The sequence below is a fragment of the Sabethes cyaneus genome, chromosome 1 (genome assembly GCF_943734655.1).
Source record: "Sabethes cyaneus chromosome 1, idSabCyanKW18_F2, whole genome shotgun sequence".
In the NCBI taxonomy this organism is placed as follows: Eukaryota; Metazoa; Arthropoda; class Insecta; order Diptera; family Culicidae; genus Sabethes; species Sabethes cyaneus.
The window spans coordinates 165,002,302-165,016,965 of NC_071353.1; the positions used below are offsets into that span (position 1 = coordinate 165,002,302).

The window sequence follows — 14,664 nt, forward strand, 5'->3', positions numbered from 1 at the left end:
ACGGCCCGCCGGCCGTAGTTTGGCCAGCACTGGTCTAGACTGGCTGTCCCGTTTCTCTGTCTATCTTCCGAGGTTGCGAATTTCAGCAGTGACTGGAAGATAACACAATCGAGTCCCAAATGCGCATTAAATTCATGCTTTCAACCATGAAAATTAGAAAGGCCTTCTTTCACTTTCCTTAGCATCCCCACATTCGCAACCCAAAATCCAGTTCATTGTTTGCTTCATTGCACACATTTGTTTTAAATTTATTTCTTTTTTGCTTATTTCTCAACAATTATTATATTTGATACATTCGGTTTTGCTTCTCTGTGTCGAAGAATTAAATAGGAAATACATAATTTTTATCTCATCTTGTTTTGTTTTTTTCTTCTTCTTTTGTTTTGCTCAGAACTTGCATCCAAAAATAAAACTTTAGAACAGCCATTCAGTTTGCACCGCCAATCGGTTGATGTGGTGGCTTGCATTTTGTTTCTTTTTTTTTTTTTAATTTGTTCCAATTGAGATTCTCCTTGCTGATAGCAGTAGTAAGTTCGCAGACTTTTTTTGTTTTGTTTTGCTTTTTAGCTTCCTAAATTTAGCCAAATTAGATCACTGTGTTTTGGTTTTTTTTGTTTTGCTTTTAAAAAAAGAGATCACTTTTATTTGCGCTACCTTTGAGGAGAAACAACATCACACGAGATATATTTTTGGGTTTGCCACGGTTGCTTTTTCAGTTTTACCAACATTTGATTTTGTTTTTTTCTTTTCTTGCAACAAGAAAAGTAGCTTTATCGTTTTTGTTTTGTTATTCAGCAGCATACGCTCTAAAATAGTTATTTAAACATCGAATTTTGCTCTTTAATGGTTTGGTTTCTTGCGACTTGTTCGTCGATTTTTTGTTACATTCATTTGTTAAACACTCTGAAATTCCGTAACAACGCTGTTTCGTTTTTCGTTCGACACACGAATTCGAGCCTACGCCGCAAGGAGGATTGTCCATTCTGCATGATGCATAATAAGTTAGCTGCGTGATAGTGTGTTCTTCTTAGGTGCTATTGATGCTGTTTTGTTTGACTTAACTATAATAAACATAGTGTGTTCCAGTGTCATGATCAAGCTTTCGGGAATATTTGCTTTCAGTGAGTGAGATTCCAAAACGTCCCGTCACCCGCACAAAGTATAATGTGGAGTGATTTTTTTCTAGTTAACCCAACAACAACTATGCAACTAATCACCGTGAGAATAAATTCGATTTGTTTCTTTGATAATCTCGTGAGTATCGGAATAAATATCACCCAAAGTTTTAACTAAAAATTGATCAAACACCGGTTCTATACAAGAAAATTAAAAAAAAAATCATTTTAAATAAACTAGATTGATACTGCATTTTTCTACTATTCAGATTCAGTTAATAACTGTCGGTAGGTTTAACCCACCACTAGTTTTTCTTTACATACTAAACAATAACAAATATTTAGAATTTCTTGCACTTGATCTTTACTCCTCTAATCTTCCTACTAGCTTTGGCTACTAACACTGTGTATTTATGATTTTGTTTTTTTTTTCTTACTTGTTCATGTTTCTGCCATCGAACACTAACACTTACTGTTTGCGTAAATAGTGGATGTTTTTTTTGTTACAATTTTTTGCCTTTTCTACAAATGATCACTAGGTAATAGGTAGCAACATCCAATTGAATTGTGTAGTGTAGTATGGTGGTTCAGGTGGTTATCAACTGGCATGCGGCGGACATATGGGAATGGGATCATCAGGGAAGGAGGAGGGGGTTCAGTTAGTTGTTAGCCAAAATTTACCTCGTAATTTCTGCTCCCGTTTTGAACTCTCTTCCGGTTTTTTCTTCATTTGTTGGCTTCTTCTAGTGCTTACAATAATATTCTAGGTACAGATAGTACACAGTTTACACACAAACAGACACGTACACGTACACACAAAGTAACGAGTCAACAAGGTTTTGCACTAATGCTTGCAGTTATTACAACGAGATTTGTTTCTTCGTTCTTCTTATACTTGCTTTGGATTTACTTCTTTTTTTTCTCACTTTGTTAATAGTTTGCATTGAACGATTACTTTTTCTTCTTCTGAATTCATCTTCTCAGGTTCTTACGTTATTCGTAACAGACAGTCTTCTTTGAGCCAGGTACCTGTCGAGAGAAGGAACAAAAAAATTCGAGAACAAAGTTATTACACAAATCATAACGAATTCAATTTTTTTCTTTGAATTAATTGTAGACATCTTCAAGTGTTTTGTTGAAGATTGAGTAATTTCGAAACCCTATACAGATAATACAGTGGTTGCTAGGTGAGCAACACAAACGCTTGTACCAATTGGACTAAACAAGCATTGATGGTGTAAAAACTGTGGTCGAAGCAAGCTATGTTAAAATTCTAGAGATGATTAAACTTAAACTTCAATTTAGAATTATGGCCCGTGTTGATGTTGGACTGCGTCTAGTCTTTCGACAACATATTAGGGTCTAATTTCAAAATTGAAAATTGAGATCTTCCGAAAAGGAGGACCATTCCCGATGGTCGGTGATTCAACGGACATTAAATTGAAACATTGAATATACTGACTCTTGTCGAGCAGCGAGTTCCGCGTTGGCCGAATACTGACGAACACAAGATATCATCCGGACTGAGTCTGAATCTACTGGGTGGCAGGCGAGGTCACTGCTTGCGATATATCATTCGTGGCTGGCGGTCTGACAGTTGGATATCCAACGAGGAACTCCATCGTCGATATATCATCAGCGGCCAATAGCAACAGCAATTCGAAAACGTCAGTGGAAGTGGATCAGACATAGCTTGAGCCGAGGAGTAAATAAGATCTGCAGAAGAGCTCTTGTTGACTGGAACCTGCGAGGACAACGAACAGGCAGACCCGGAGGTTCATGGCGACGCAGCTTAGTCAGCACATCCTGTCCTCTGGCGCCAGTGCAATGGTTAAGGCGGTCCTTTTCAGGACCAATATGCATTCCATTGGAGAGTTATGAATTAAATTTTGGTTTTTTTTATTTGGCAAGAAAATCTGAGACAAATTCGACTTCTACAGCTTCTATCAGTCTGAATGCAAAAGAAACGCAACTCTTTTTGCTTATTTCGACCTACCAAGGAGGTTAGCGACTTTTCCCTTTCTCATGATTCGCTTATGTCAATATCCCCATTTACCAGTTTTGCTATAAAAATTGCAATGACTAGATTGCAATGATCAAGATACGGTGGCAAGTTAAGAAAGATGGCGCGGTATAAGTCGCTCGAGTCTATTTTTGATACGTTCACTCCGCAAGTTCCAAGATATCTGGTGGGGAAACCAAACCAAGTTGCAAGTTTCCAATAATGGACGAACTAAGGAGCCTAAGCAAGCCCAGCGGTCCAAGAAACCAAGCGAATGTGTGGCCTACAATATAAAGGCGACGTGATGTAGGTGAAATGTGAGCTTAGAATCCAGAAGAAAAACGAGACCATTTAGCTTGCTGGTCTAACAAGCCAATCGTCGTATGTTTGAATCGCGGCTAGGCGGTGCTTGTTAGAAAGATAGAGTCAGTGGGATCGTTACACTGGCACCGTAATGTTCCTGTACTCTAACAGCCGGCTGCGAAGTCTGTCGATAAAGAAGGGTAATGCCTAGTGACGGTTTAAGCCCACGGCTTTGCTTTTATGATAAGCAAATAAAACTGGCTTTAAAATACAGTGAAACGTCACAACCTCATCAATTACATCAATTGTGGCCGATTCCATGTCCTGGACAAGTTATTTCGAAATCCGTACCGTGCTTGGATCAGAGAAGAAAATCTCCCCGGGTCCGGAAGCGGCCATATGGCCTCCGTGAGACCTGAGATGATCGCCAGTCGCTATTTTGTGAAGTGCTGATGTTTTTCGATAAACGACATGACATACTTTACTGATGTCCAAATGTCCCTTCATGGAAGCATGGCGCGCACCATAACTTGTAATTGCAACAAAGTAGCTGATATGAGCACAGTCGATGATTTATTAAAATAATCAATAATAATGCGGTTCCCCAAGGAACACCGGAATAACTCCGAAACCATGAGACATGATTTGTCGATATTATTTTTTTTTTCTAACTGTCCTTGTGATGGCCCTTGACCTCTTGGTCCTGCCTTCACTCCATACGCCTCTTTGGAGTGGGAGGGACGATTTATCTCTTGGATATTTTGAAATCCCGTTTCTTTATCATTTGCGCTCAAATTCTCATCTCATGCTTATTTGTACACAATATCCTCCATTTAGGCACGCACCTAGCGGGACGTGAACCGATTAGGAAGCATCTAACGCCATGCCCCGTCACAGCCACCCTCGTAGGTTTTCATGCGTATCTGCCTAAAATATTACGTTGAACGACCTGCTTTTATCAATTTTAAACATTCTCGCTTGAGCGTCGTCAGGTTTGTTTCTGTCTTTAGTCTTCCAGGTAAATTATTAAAGGCTTTAAAGAACAACGAATTTTGCGTTGACGCCATTGCATTGTGTATCTTGACAGACGAATATCAGGCGCGCTCCTTGTGTAATACGAATGTACGTCTGAGCCATATCTCACGTTTTCCGTTAGGTAGTTTGGTGTAAGACCGTTCTTTATTTTGAAAACTAACACAAGTGTCCAATTTTCCTTAGCACTCTTATCAGTTATCAATGGTTTCAAATGCTCGCTTCAGATCCAAGAACACAGCCAAAATAACCTTTTTTCCTCTAATGATTGTTTCCATTTGTAACGCAATATATTAAGTGATGTTTCACATGAGTACTTCTTTCGGAAGTCGGATTGTTCGTTAAGCAGTATTTATTATCGTGCAAAACATCATCTAATTGTTCTTTCACGACTACTTCCAATACCTTCTCGTATAATGGTAACATCTTTGTCGGTCGTCGATCTGCGGGATTTTTCAAGTTGGAAACTTTCGGAAGCGGTACAACTAGTGATGTTTTCCACGCACTAGGAAACTCCCCTTGTTCTAGCGATTTATTTACTATTGACAGTAGTGGGTTTTTTATAACTTCAAAAGCATTCCACATTACACGTGTGTTCACATTTTTCACGCCGCCACACACTTTCAGGTTATCAACAATCTTTATCAGTTTAGCCATCGAAACCTGATGAAATACTTCCCATTACCGGTTTGTCTGTCTGTTGTCATTGCATCTAGTAGCACTCGGTACTGGAATACTGTCATATTCATATGATGTTCATATGAAGAATCTGAACTGCAAACTGACTAGAAGCATAAGATGAAGTATTTTTTCATTTCTCTTTTTGTCTCCAAACCGGCTGCTCACAGTAATAGTTTGTCACCCGGACGTCGGTCCGGCGCAAGCAAAATGTTCGTTTGTATTGGACGGAGTCCGACCGACTTCTTCCATGCGCATGTAGTGATTGTTTTTTTGTAGTACTGAATCATACGTTAGTGGGGTAGCTTTTCGTTAGCGTGGTGACTGCCAGTCATTTGACTGTTTTGCAGTCATTCGCTGCTCCAAACGGTAAAGGCAACTTGATCGAAACGAAAATGTTAAAAAGCTTTAGAGCGCATTCGTTCTACTGCGTTCAATCGGCGTTTGACTGAGCAAACTGCCAGTTGTGTTATGCATAGCGTTCGTATTCCACCACTAAACGGACGATGTGAACTTGAATGTACGTTGGTGCGGCTGCGGTAGAAAAAAAGGATCGGTCGAAGCCCTGGTTATGAGACGAGCGGTGATCGAAATGCGGGGCACGAGTTTCAATAAATCCAGTTGATTTATCTGCTTTGACACGACGTGGATGTTGTCGGCAGAACTTTTAAGGCGGTGGAAGATCAGTACACCAGACTAAAGCGGCGGGATGAGTTTAAGGCTGGTAATTGACGAGCTCGTGATTTATGCTTATTAAATTTTATGCGTGCTTGTGTGTATTGGGGTTTACCCTTCCTTCAACGCTGGATCTACTTTACCCTCTTATTCCTCGCTGCCAGCACTATCCCATATTATAACCGTCTCTGGCGAGGACTTATTCGTTCCTCTGACCAGTACACTTAACCATAGGAGGGACTTTTGTACTGTCAAGAGGCTTTAGTGGGTAAATATAGAATTCAGCGTGAAGGAAGGGTAAATAAGGAGCCTGAGAATAAACCCATGCTAAAGTCATTTGACATGGAATGGCTTGATTCTACTAAGGATTCGAAACCACGACTACTCACTTGTCAAAGCAGACTCGGTAACTTTGCGGCTACAGAACCCCTTGAGCATCGAGCATTGAGAATAAAAGGTGTATTCTCAGCGGAAATCGAGCCTACTATGGACTCTACAAACACTTGCGGTCGAACAAACTGAGCCTCCTCTGTACAAATTGCACATTGTACGAAACGCTAATTAGACCAGTACGCCCTCTGGTAGGAAACGTGGACACTGCTAGAAGAGGGTGCTAAAAACCACTTTTGGTGGGACGAAGAATGAACCACGAACTCGCTCGTCTCTACGGCGATTCCAGTATTTAGAAAGTAACCAAAGCTAGACGGATACGTTGGGCAAAACATGTTGCTAGAATGCCGGACAACTATCCTGCAAAGTAGTTTTCGCATCGAATCTGCAAGGAGCCAGCCGAAGAGAGGCACAGCGAGCGAGGTGGCAGGACCAGGTGGAGCGAGATCTGGTGAACACCGGCAGCCCATATCTATAGCTGCCTTGGACCAAATTAGACAAAGAAATTACGTTATGCAATTCTTTTCATAAGACGTAAGGCCAACTAAGTAAAGGCCCAGCCAGACACAATGTATACGGATTTTATTACGTTGCGGCAATTTGACTGAAAATCCATTGAAAACTGTTAAATTTCCGCAATGTAATAAAATCTGTATGCATTGTTTCTGGGCCTTAAGTAAGTATACCTAATGGGAATCTTTAAATTAGTAGTTTGATAAAAAATCGTCAGCGTCAACTCAAGCAGCAGTCCGGACTTCTCCAAACTATAAGCCAGCACGTGGACGAAATTTCCATGACCAGTGCTAGCAAACTCTAGCAAAGTTGGCGAGGAACCATTAGCAATGGCAGGCACTTCAGTTGATAATTTTAAGGATTTGGATGAGGAGAAACTACTACTGGTGCGGATGGAAGGTATGGTTTGTCTCATCTACAAAAAGGGCGATCGGCTTGATTGCTAGAATTGCCGCTGGATTACGCTGGTCAATGGCTCCTACAAGGTGCTTTCCCAGATTTTGTTACGTTGTCTATCCTCAATAGCAAGAGAATTCGTAGGCGAACATCATGGGTGCCCGTGCTACTACGCGTCAAATTTTTACTCTCCAACAAATCCTCCAGAAATCTTGGAAGAACAACTATGGCAGATAATGTCCGTAAGCGGTTTTCCAGACAAACTGACGCGGTTGATCAAAGCTACCTTGGAGCGAATGATGTGTTACGTGCGTGTTTCGGAAACACTTGAGTTCTTTCGAATCGCGCAGAGGGTTGCGCCAGGGGGATGGACTGTCCTGCATATTATTTAACATCGCTATTAAAACTATGATCCAGCGAGCGGGAGTCGAAATGAAAGGAACGATCTTCGGCAAGAGTAACCAACTTCTAGCCTTCGCAGACTACCTCGACAATATTACAATAAACCTTGAGACGGCGGAGGCAATCGTCGGGCTAAAAACAGAGTCTAAGAGGATTGGCTTACAAATCAATGCGTCGGAAACCATATATATGATAGGAGATTAAATTAATCAGTTCCAGCTTCCAGGCCGTAGTTTCCTCTGGTATACGAAGAAGTCGTCTCCATTCCACCCGCTCCTTGGCCGCAATTCGCCAGCCACGTAGTCTACGTAGGGTCTGCAAGTCGCCTTCCACTTGATCGATCCATATTGCTCGCTGCGCGCCCCGCCATCTCGTTCCAGTCAGATCATTATTGAGAACTTTTTTAACCGGGCTGTCGTCCGACATCCTCAGGACGTGCCCAGCCCATCGCAGGCGACCGATTTTTGCGATGTGAGCGATGGGTGGTTCCCTAAGCAGCTGATGCAATTCATGGTTCGTTCGCCTCCTCCACGTTCCGTCTTCCATCTGCACTCCGCCGTAGATGGTGCGCAACACCTTCCGCTCGAAAACACTAAGGGCGCGTTGGTCCTCCACGAGCATAGTCCATGCCTCATGGCCGTAAAGGACTACTGGTCTAAACAGCGTCTAGTAGATTGTTAACTTCGTGCGGTGGCGAATTTTGTTCGATAGCAGCGTCCTACGGAGTCCAAAGTAGGCACGATTTCCTGCCATAATGCGTCTTTGTAGTGAGACCAGATACACGAACTCTTCTATCACCTCGATTTCATCGCCGTCTAAATGAATCCGGGGAGGGAGGTCAGCATTGACTTCTCTAGAACCTCTTCCTTTCATGTATTTTTTTTTTTCGATACATTAATGACATGTCCAATTCGTTTGGCTTCAGCTCAGTCTGATGTACGTTTCGGCCATCCTTTCAAAGGTACGTGTAATAATGTCAACGTCGTCAGCGAAGCCAAGAAGCTGGACGGGCTTCGTGAATATCGTGTCACTCGTGTCTATCGTCGCTCTTCTTATCACACCCTACCAAGCGATGTTGAACAGCAAACATGAAAGCCGTAACCCTCTTCGAGATTCAAAGGGACTCGAGACTGCCCCTGATACTCGAACAACACACATTACTCGATCCATCGTCGCCTTGATCAATCGCGTTAGTTTATCCGGAAATCCGTAGTAGTGCATAATCTGCCATAGCTGATCTCGATCGATCGTGTCATACGCCGATTTGAAGTCGATGAATAAATAATGCGTGGACACGTTGTATTCGCCACATTTCGGCAATTCCGTATTCCCGGCACGGGCTCCCATGCATCCCACTTGATATTGGCCCACGAACTCCTTTGTAAATGGTGATAATCGAAGATATAAAGGTTGGGAGAGTACCTTGTAGGCGGCGTCCAACAGTGTGCTTGCGCGGTAATTACAACAATCCAACTCGCCCTTTAAACATCACTATTTATACATCATACCACATTAAATTCAGTATGAAACGAAATACGCCTATAACCAACATCTCCCTTGGAGATCAAATGATAGAAAATTGTGAACGAATTAGAGATTTGGGAGTTATTCTAGACTCAAAATTAACGTTTATAGATCACTATAATACAATTATTTGTAAAGCAAGCAACATGCTCTCTTTCATAAAACGCTTTAGCTTTAATTTTCGAGACCCATACACATTAAAAACACTTTACATTTACTACGTTCGTTCAATTCTTGAGTACTGTAGCGTGGTATGGTCTCCGTTTGCCAATGCACACATAAATAGAATAGAATCAATACAAAAACAATTCTTGTTGTACGCACTCCGTAATTTAAAATGGACGAGCCTTCCTCTTCCGTCATATGACGACCGCTGCAAGCTTATAAATATCGAAACATTAAAGGCGCGTCGTGAATTTGCAATGGTCTCATTTGTTAATGACATAGTCTCACAACGTATTGACTCTGCCGAACTCTTATCTAAATTAAATTTTTACGCACCTACTAGAAATTTACGTGTTCGTACACTATTTACCACGGATCATTATCGAACTAATTATGCTAAATTCGGGCCCATAAATCAAATGATGGTGCTACACAACCAACATTGTAATTTTATTGACTTCACAATTTAAAAAACCAAATTGAAGCAATATTTTAGGACAATAAGTAATTCAAGTCAATAACAACAGAAAACTAGCAGAAAACTAGTAGAAACGAGCAAACATAAATAGAATATGTAATCGATTGATAACATTAGGTTAAGCTTGTATCACGGTCTACACACGATTGACTGCAAATAAATAAATAAATAAATTTTGGAGGCGATATACGTTAATAGGAACCTTGGCTTTATATGAGGATTACCGTACACTTCACTGGCCTATATGGCTTGCGATCATTGTACTCCTCACTTGTCCGCTCCATTCTGGAGACCCTTCTGATCGATATCATAACATAGAACCGCTATACCGAAATTTGGAATAACCGGATTGAAGCAGTACATACCAGGTTCGAGGTTCCACCGTTTCGCTCTTAGTTCTCTATCGTGGAAAAACCCCAACCATTCGCTACTTTAGGCTGACCGTTGTGGACTGCTGGGAATCAACACACTGGTCAAGGGGCGAAATATTTTTCAAGCCATTTTCATGGAAATTCTTGCATTCCACCACACTGATTATGACCAAAACGAACCTCCTAGGGCGATTACGATCCCGTCCCGTCTCGTGAGGTTCTGAGGCCTAACTTGCTCTCGGGCTTCCTTTTCAGCATCTGCTGCACTTTACGGTCACACAGCACCGTCAGGCAACCGGAATCAGGCTTTCATTCGACTGTCACGCTTTTCTTCAGCAAGGGGGAGGATGTTGTAGATGCCGGAACGACTTACTATAACCAGCGGACACGAAGTCCAACTTCTTTGCTTTGGGCTGGAGCTGGCAGCACGAGCAAAACATCGAGCGTAACTGCAGTGCAAATAGTGCAAATATTGCTGTCCTCTTTTTTGCTCTAAGGAGCAATCATCCCCAGGCTAATAGTGGTGTGTTGCGGAATCTAAATTGGAACGAAGTCAGTGCCTCCAATTCTTTTCAGATTTTTTAAGAGTTACACTAAAACTGCTTTGACGGGCATTTAACTGCAATAGTTTCTTTCAACGTTTCATCCGGAAGGCACTACATAAAATATTACGCACGAAACAATCAGTTTATCAATTGTTGAGTTGATTGCTCATTTGATTTGAAGATCAACTATCCCATCCAGCCCATATTGTCACCTCACGGTTACTTATTTTATAAGTCAATAGTTAGTGAAGGAGACAAGCTCTACGCAACAAATATGAAACACTTACCAAGTGACAGAATCCAATCGCTTCCTTTCCCACTGGTTTTTCGGATGAGTACGCGTGATTTGTACATCCTCCAAGAACAACTACAAGGATGTTGATGCCGCATTCGCACGAGGCCAGCAGCAGCAGTAGCGGATAAGCTGTTTTTTTTTTTTGCTTTGTTATGAGATTGTAGTGTAATATTCCATAGAGTTCGTCGTTATTGCCACAATGTGTTTCCTGTTCTCCTGTTCCTTCCTTCCTAGTGTAGATATGTTTTTCGTTTCAAGAATCCACTGCGCGCCGGTGAGGCCAGTCCCGCTTCGTTGCTGGTGGTGATGTAAATGTGGTAAGGAAATTGTGAAAACAGTGTGTGTGTGTGTGTGTGTGTTCTATTGCGGCATCATCGATTCTACGAAAATCTACCATTTTTCGGGGTAGGTTTCGGCTGGTTTGGTTTGGTTTTCATTCAACATCAAACAAAACGCGGGTGGTGCAAATCTATCTGTGTTTTTTTTTGTGGGGTGAATCGGATCGGGATTGCTACTACTGTTTATGGGAGCAACATTACACACAAACATCACAGATACACACACACACGCACTAGACAGGTGTTGCGGGAACGTGTTTTCTGCCGGCACTACTAAGGCAGAGTTTGTGTGCTACGGAACTACTGGAATTGAGGTGCATTTCTTCCTACTACCGTAATATGAACGAGAACATTCACACAATGGTGACTGTGACTGAACGACAAAGCGAGGACACACACGAACTTTTGATTTGTGGTTTGGTGGTGGTGGTGGTGGTTGCCATCATCTGTTCCGGAGGGTTCAGAAACGGCGGAACCATAAGGGCGGGCGGGCAAGCGATCACTAGAGTTAACTCGGAACAAACCTTCGCCGGCGAATGGACTGATGCTGGCCCGGTAAGTTGAAACAGCCGCGTGGGATAACCATGCGGGCATTGCCCTGCGCCGGTCGGGATCCTCCCGGAGCGATCAAGGAACTTAGGTGGGACGCGTAACCCTCGGTGAGGGGTGTTGCCAGTGATTGCAGTTTTTTGCTTACCTGTTTAAGGAAGAAATACTTTAATTTAGATTTTAGGGCAGGAAAAAAAGAAACATACTTTGCCAACGATAAAAATCTGCTTCGGTTTCAGACCGATGCTGGTGTAGACGCTGATATCCTTACTGCTGCCGTAGGCTAGGTGGACCACCACACCGTGGCTTTGGATCAGCGTGTTCAGATAGGCAGCCTTGTGGCCGAGCGGATCGGTAGACAAGCCATCGGCAAACGATACCAAACCGTGCGGGAAGTTATGCTGGCTGAGCCAGCTAAGCACTCGCTGCTGTTGCATGTCCGGCCGGCCGGTGATGTAGATCAGCAGATAGCCCAACTCCTGCCAGTGGCGACAAACGTCTACGGCACCGGCGCGTACCTTCGGATCCTTACCGGTCACCGAAACCGAAGCCGTAAACGACCCATCTATACTGAACACAACACATTCGGTCCGCGGTGGAACGACGGCCATGTAGAAATCGACCGAGGTGTGATCACCTCGCACAACCATTTTCACCGGATAAATCCCGTAGCCAAGAGTCCGTTCCTCCGGTAGAATATAGGAGATTCTTCCGGTTTTGTCCGTAGTTTCGGTCGCCAGGAAGTTCCACTCTCCCCCGGGGGGATCCTTCATCACGTGGATGTCCACCTTTTCGCCGGCCAGCGTGATCATGTCCAGCGGACCGTACATAAAACGTGCAACCAGTTTCTGCGGTTCACCATCCTTCACAATCACGTCGTTGGCTCGGTGGTTTGCGGTGACGTTTTTCAGCTTAACCGAGGTTCGCTTTTTGTTCCACTTTTCCCGCGGTTGAGCAGGCCGGAACGACGAAACGTCCTTGTCGTCCGGTCCAACCAAGGTTAGACTATCGAAGCGTCCGATCTGCCGGAGGATAAAAGCGATCACGTCGCTCGATTCCCAGTAGCTGGCGTGGAACAAATGCGGAAGGGCGTGCGCCGGGAAATTACTCAACCCATCCGGACAGTAGAGAGCGTAATCGAGCCGTTTGGCGCCCCACCAGCGCTGCTGCAGTTGGGTGATGGTCGACAGCGGTACGTTATCGATCATTCCGGAAGTGGCGCTCTGGATCGAGGTATCCGACAGGCGTCTCCCCTGTGGACCACCGCTGAATATCTGTGGACTTGATTGGATGAGTTCGAGCAGATGATATGGTTGGCCATTCCCCAGCGGATACTTGGCATAGCGTGGCACATTCACCGGAAGCAGTATCGAGAAGCGAGCGCTCAGCAAGGGTTCCAGCCGCGAAGCCGTCGGATCCGTTGGATGGAACAGATTGTAAATTTGAGTACAGGTAGGTTTGTGCGTACCATACCGGCTATCGCTTAGTCTTCGTGCGGCCAGAATAATCGCCAGTGGACTGCCAAACATGAAGAAGTCTCCGACTTCAAAGTCGAACCGCGGCGATCGAATGTCACTCGTCGAAGACGATCTTCGCCGTGGCGAAGGCGGTGTCAACAGTTTGCTGGCATCCAAATCATTCACCTCCGGAAAATCCACAACATGATCCAAACCGGAAGCTTCGCTTCCGTGTCTCACATTCACTCTACAGAGTGCATCATGAGCCAGTACACTTCCCATCGAATCTCCAATCAGCGCCACTTGTCCGCTGAATCCCTTTCCTTCGTCACTCTTCAGGAACTCCCCGTAAACCACGTTAGCAGTACCGATCGATCGATTGACCGCGTCCTGAAATTCAGGCGAGCACGTTGTCAGCATGGGGATCGCTCCGATCGGAATATCGGTCAGGTTGGGAATGTCGGCGGTGGACGCCGGTGACGCATCGAACGAGTACGGGCTCAAGCTGGTCAGAATACCAAGCGCATCGCAGCACACGGACGGACACGGAACCAGCCGGATCGCCACGTGACCCACCAGCGACGGATAGTGCTGTCGCATGACCGACTCGAACGCCCCCCGAAAGGTGGTGACGTCCGATTTCTTTGCCGTCATGTCGGAGTTAGCGTCCAGCACGCTACCGGCGTGCATGACCAGTAGCAGCACGGTCGTCGGACAGGATGGAAGTCCCGGAGAACCAGGTGGGGAGTCGCTACGATCTATACTGGACGTTGCTCCCAGTGTCGGGCGGCGGCTGCCGCGTTCCGATGCCACACGCTGCAGGTAGCTGTGACTGAAGATCGAATCATCGTCATTACGACCGCTACCCACCGGTGGGCTGTCGTCCTCCTCGGGCAACAGTTCCAGCGAGCTCCACTTGGCAAGCGACGCTTGCTCTCCGAGATCACCTGTGAGAGGAGGAAAGTTAGTTACAATTATTATCGCAAATTTTAAGTTCAAAACCCAGAAAAAAGAACAAATAATTAGTAACATACCACGTGCTTTTTGATAGTAAGGCAGTTGTTACGTGTGTTTTTGTGTGTTCCAACGAAAGATAGTTTTTGAGGCGCATGCAATTAACATTATAAACACGTACACACGGTAGGTAGGTGGATTGTGTTAAAAAAGACGTGCATAAACGGTAAATGAAACAAAAGTTTGAAGAAGAAAAAAACCAGAATAAAGTTTTACTCACTAAACTAGATTAGATACGTAATAAAGTTAGTTTTTAAAAAGTACATAGCAAGCAAGAATAAATAAAAGTACATCAAACAAAACTGCGAACTTGAAAGGTGGTTTTACCTAAGCAGTCGAAAAATTCTTCCTCGGAGCCGGATTTGGAGTCCACTTCCAGTTTTTCCATGCGCCAGTTGGCAACCTGTCGGAACAGTGAAGCA

The 14,664-nt window shown here is 44.0% G+C and overlaps 1 protein-coding gene across 2 annotated transcripts in view; it reads right to left on the bottom strand.

The window, feature by feature from the left end:
- Positions 1-234: 234 nt before the first annotated feature.
- Positions 235-14,664, bottom strand: part of LOC128745091 (protein retinal degeneration B) — a 93,566-nt gene continuing 79,136 nt past the window's right edge. For both annotated transcript variants that reach the window (XM_053842079.1, XM_053842087.1), the window contains exons 6-9: positions 14,570-14,645; positions 11,978-14,175; positions 10,877-11,919; positions 235-2,144 (exon numbers count right to left, since the gene is read on the bottom strand). In XM_053842079.1, coding sequence (XP_053698054.1) covers positions 11,731-11,919; positions 11,978-14,175; positions 14,570-14,645 — 2,463 coding nt within the window. In that variant the 3' untranslated portion in view covers positions 235-2,144; positions 10,877-11,730. The remainder of the gene's footprint in view (positions 2,145-10,876; positions 11,920-11,977; positions 14,176-14,569; positions 14,646-14,664) is intronic.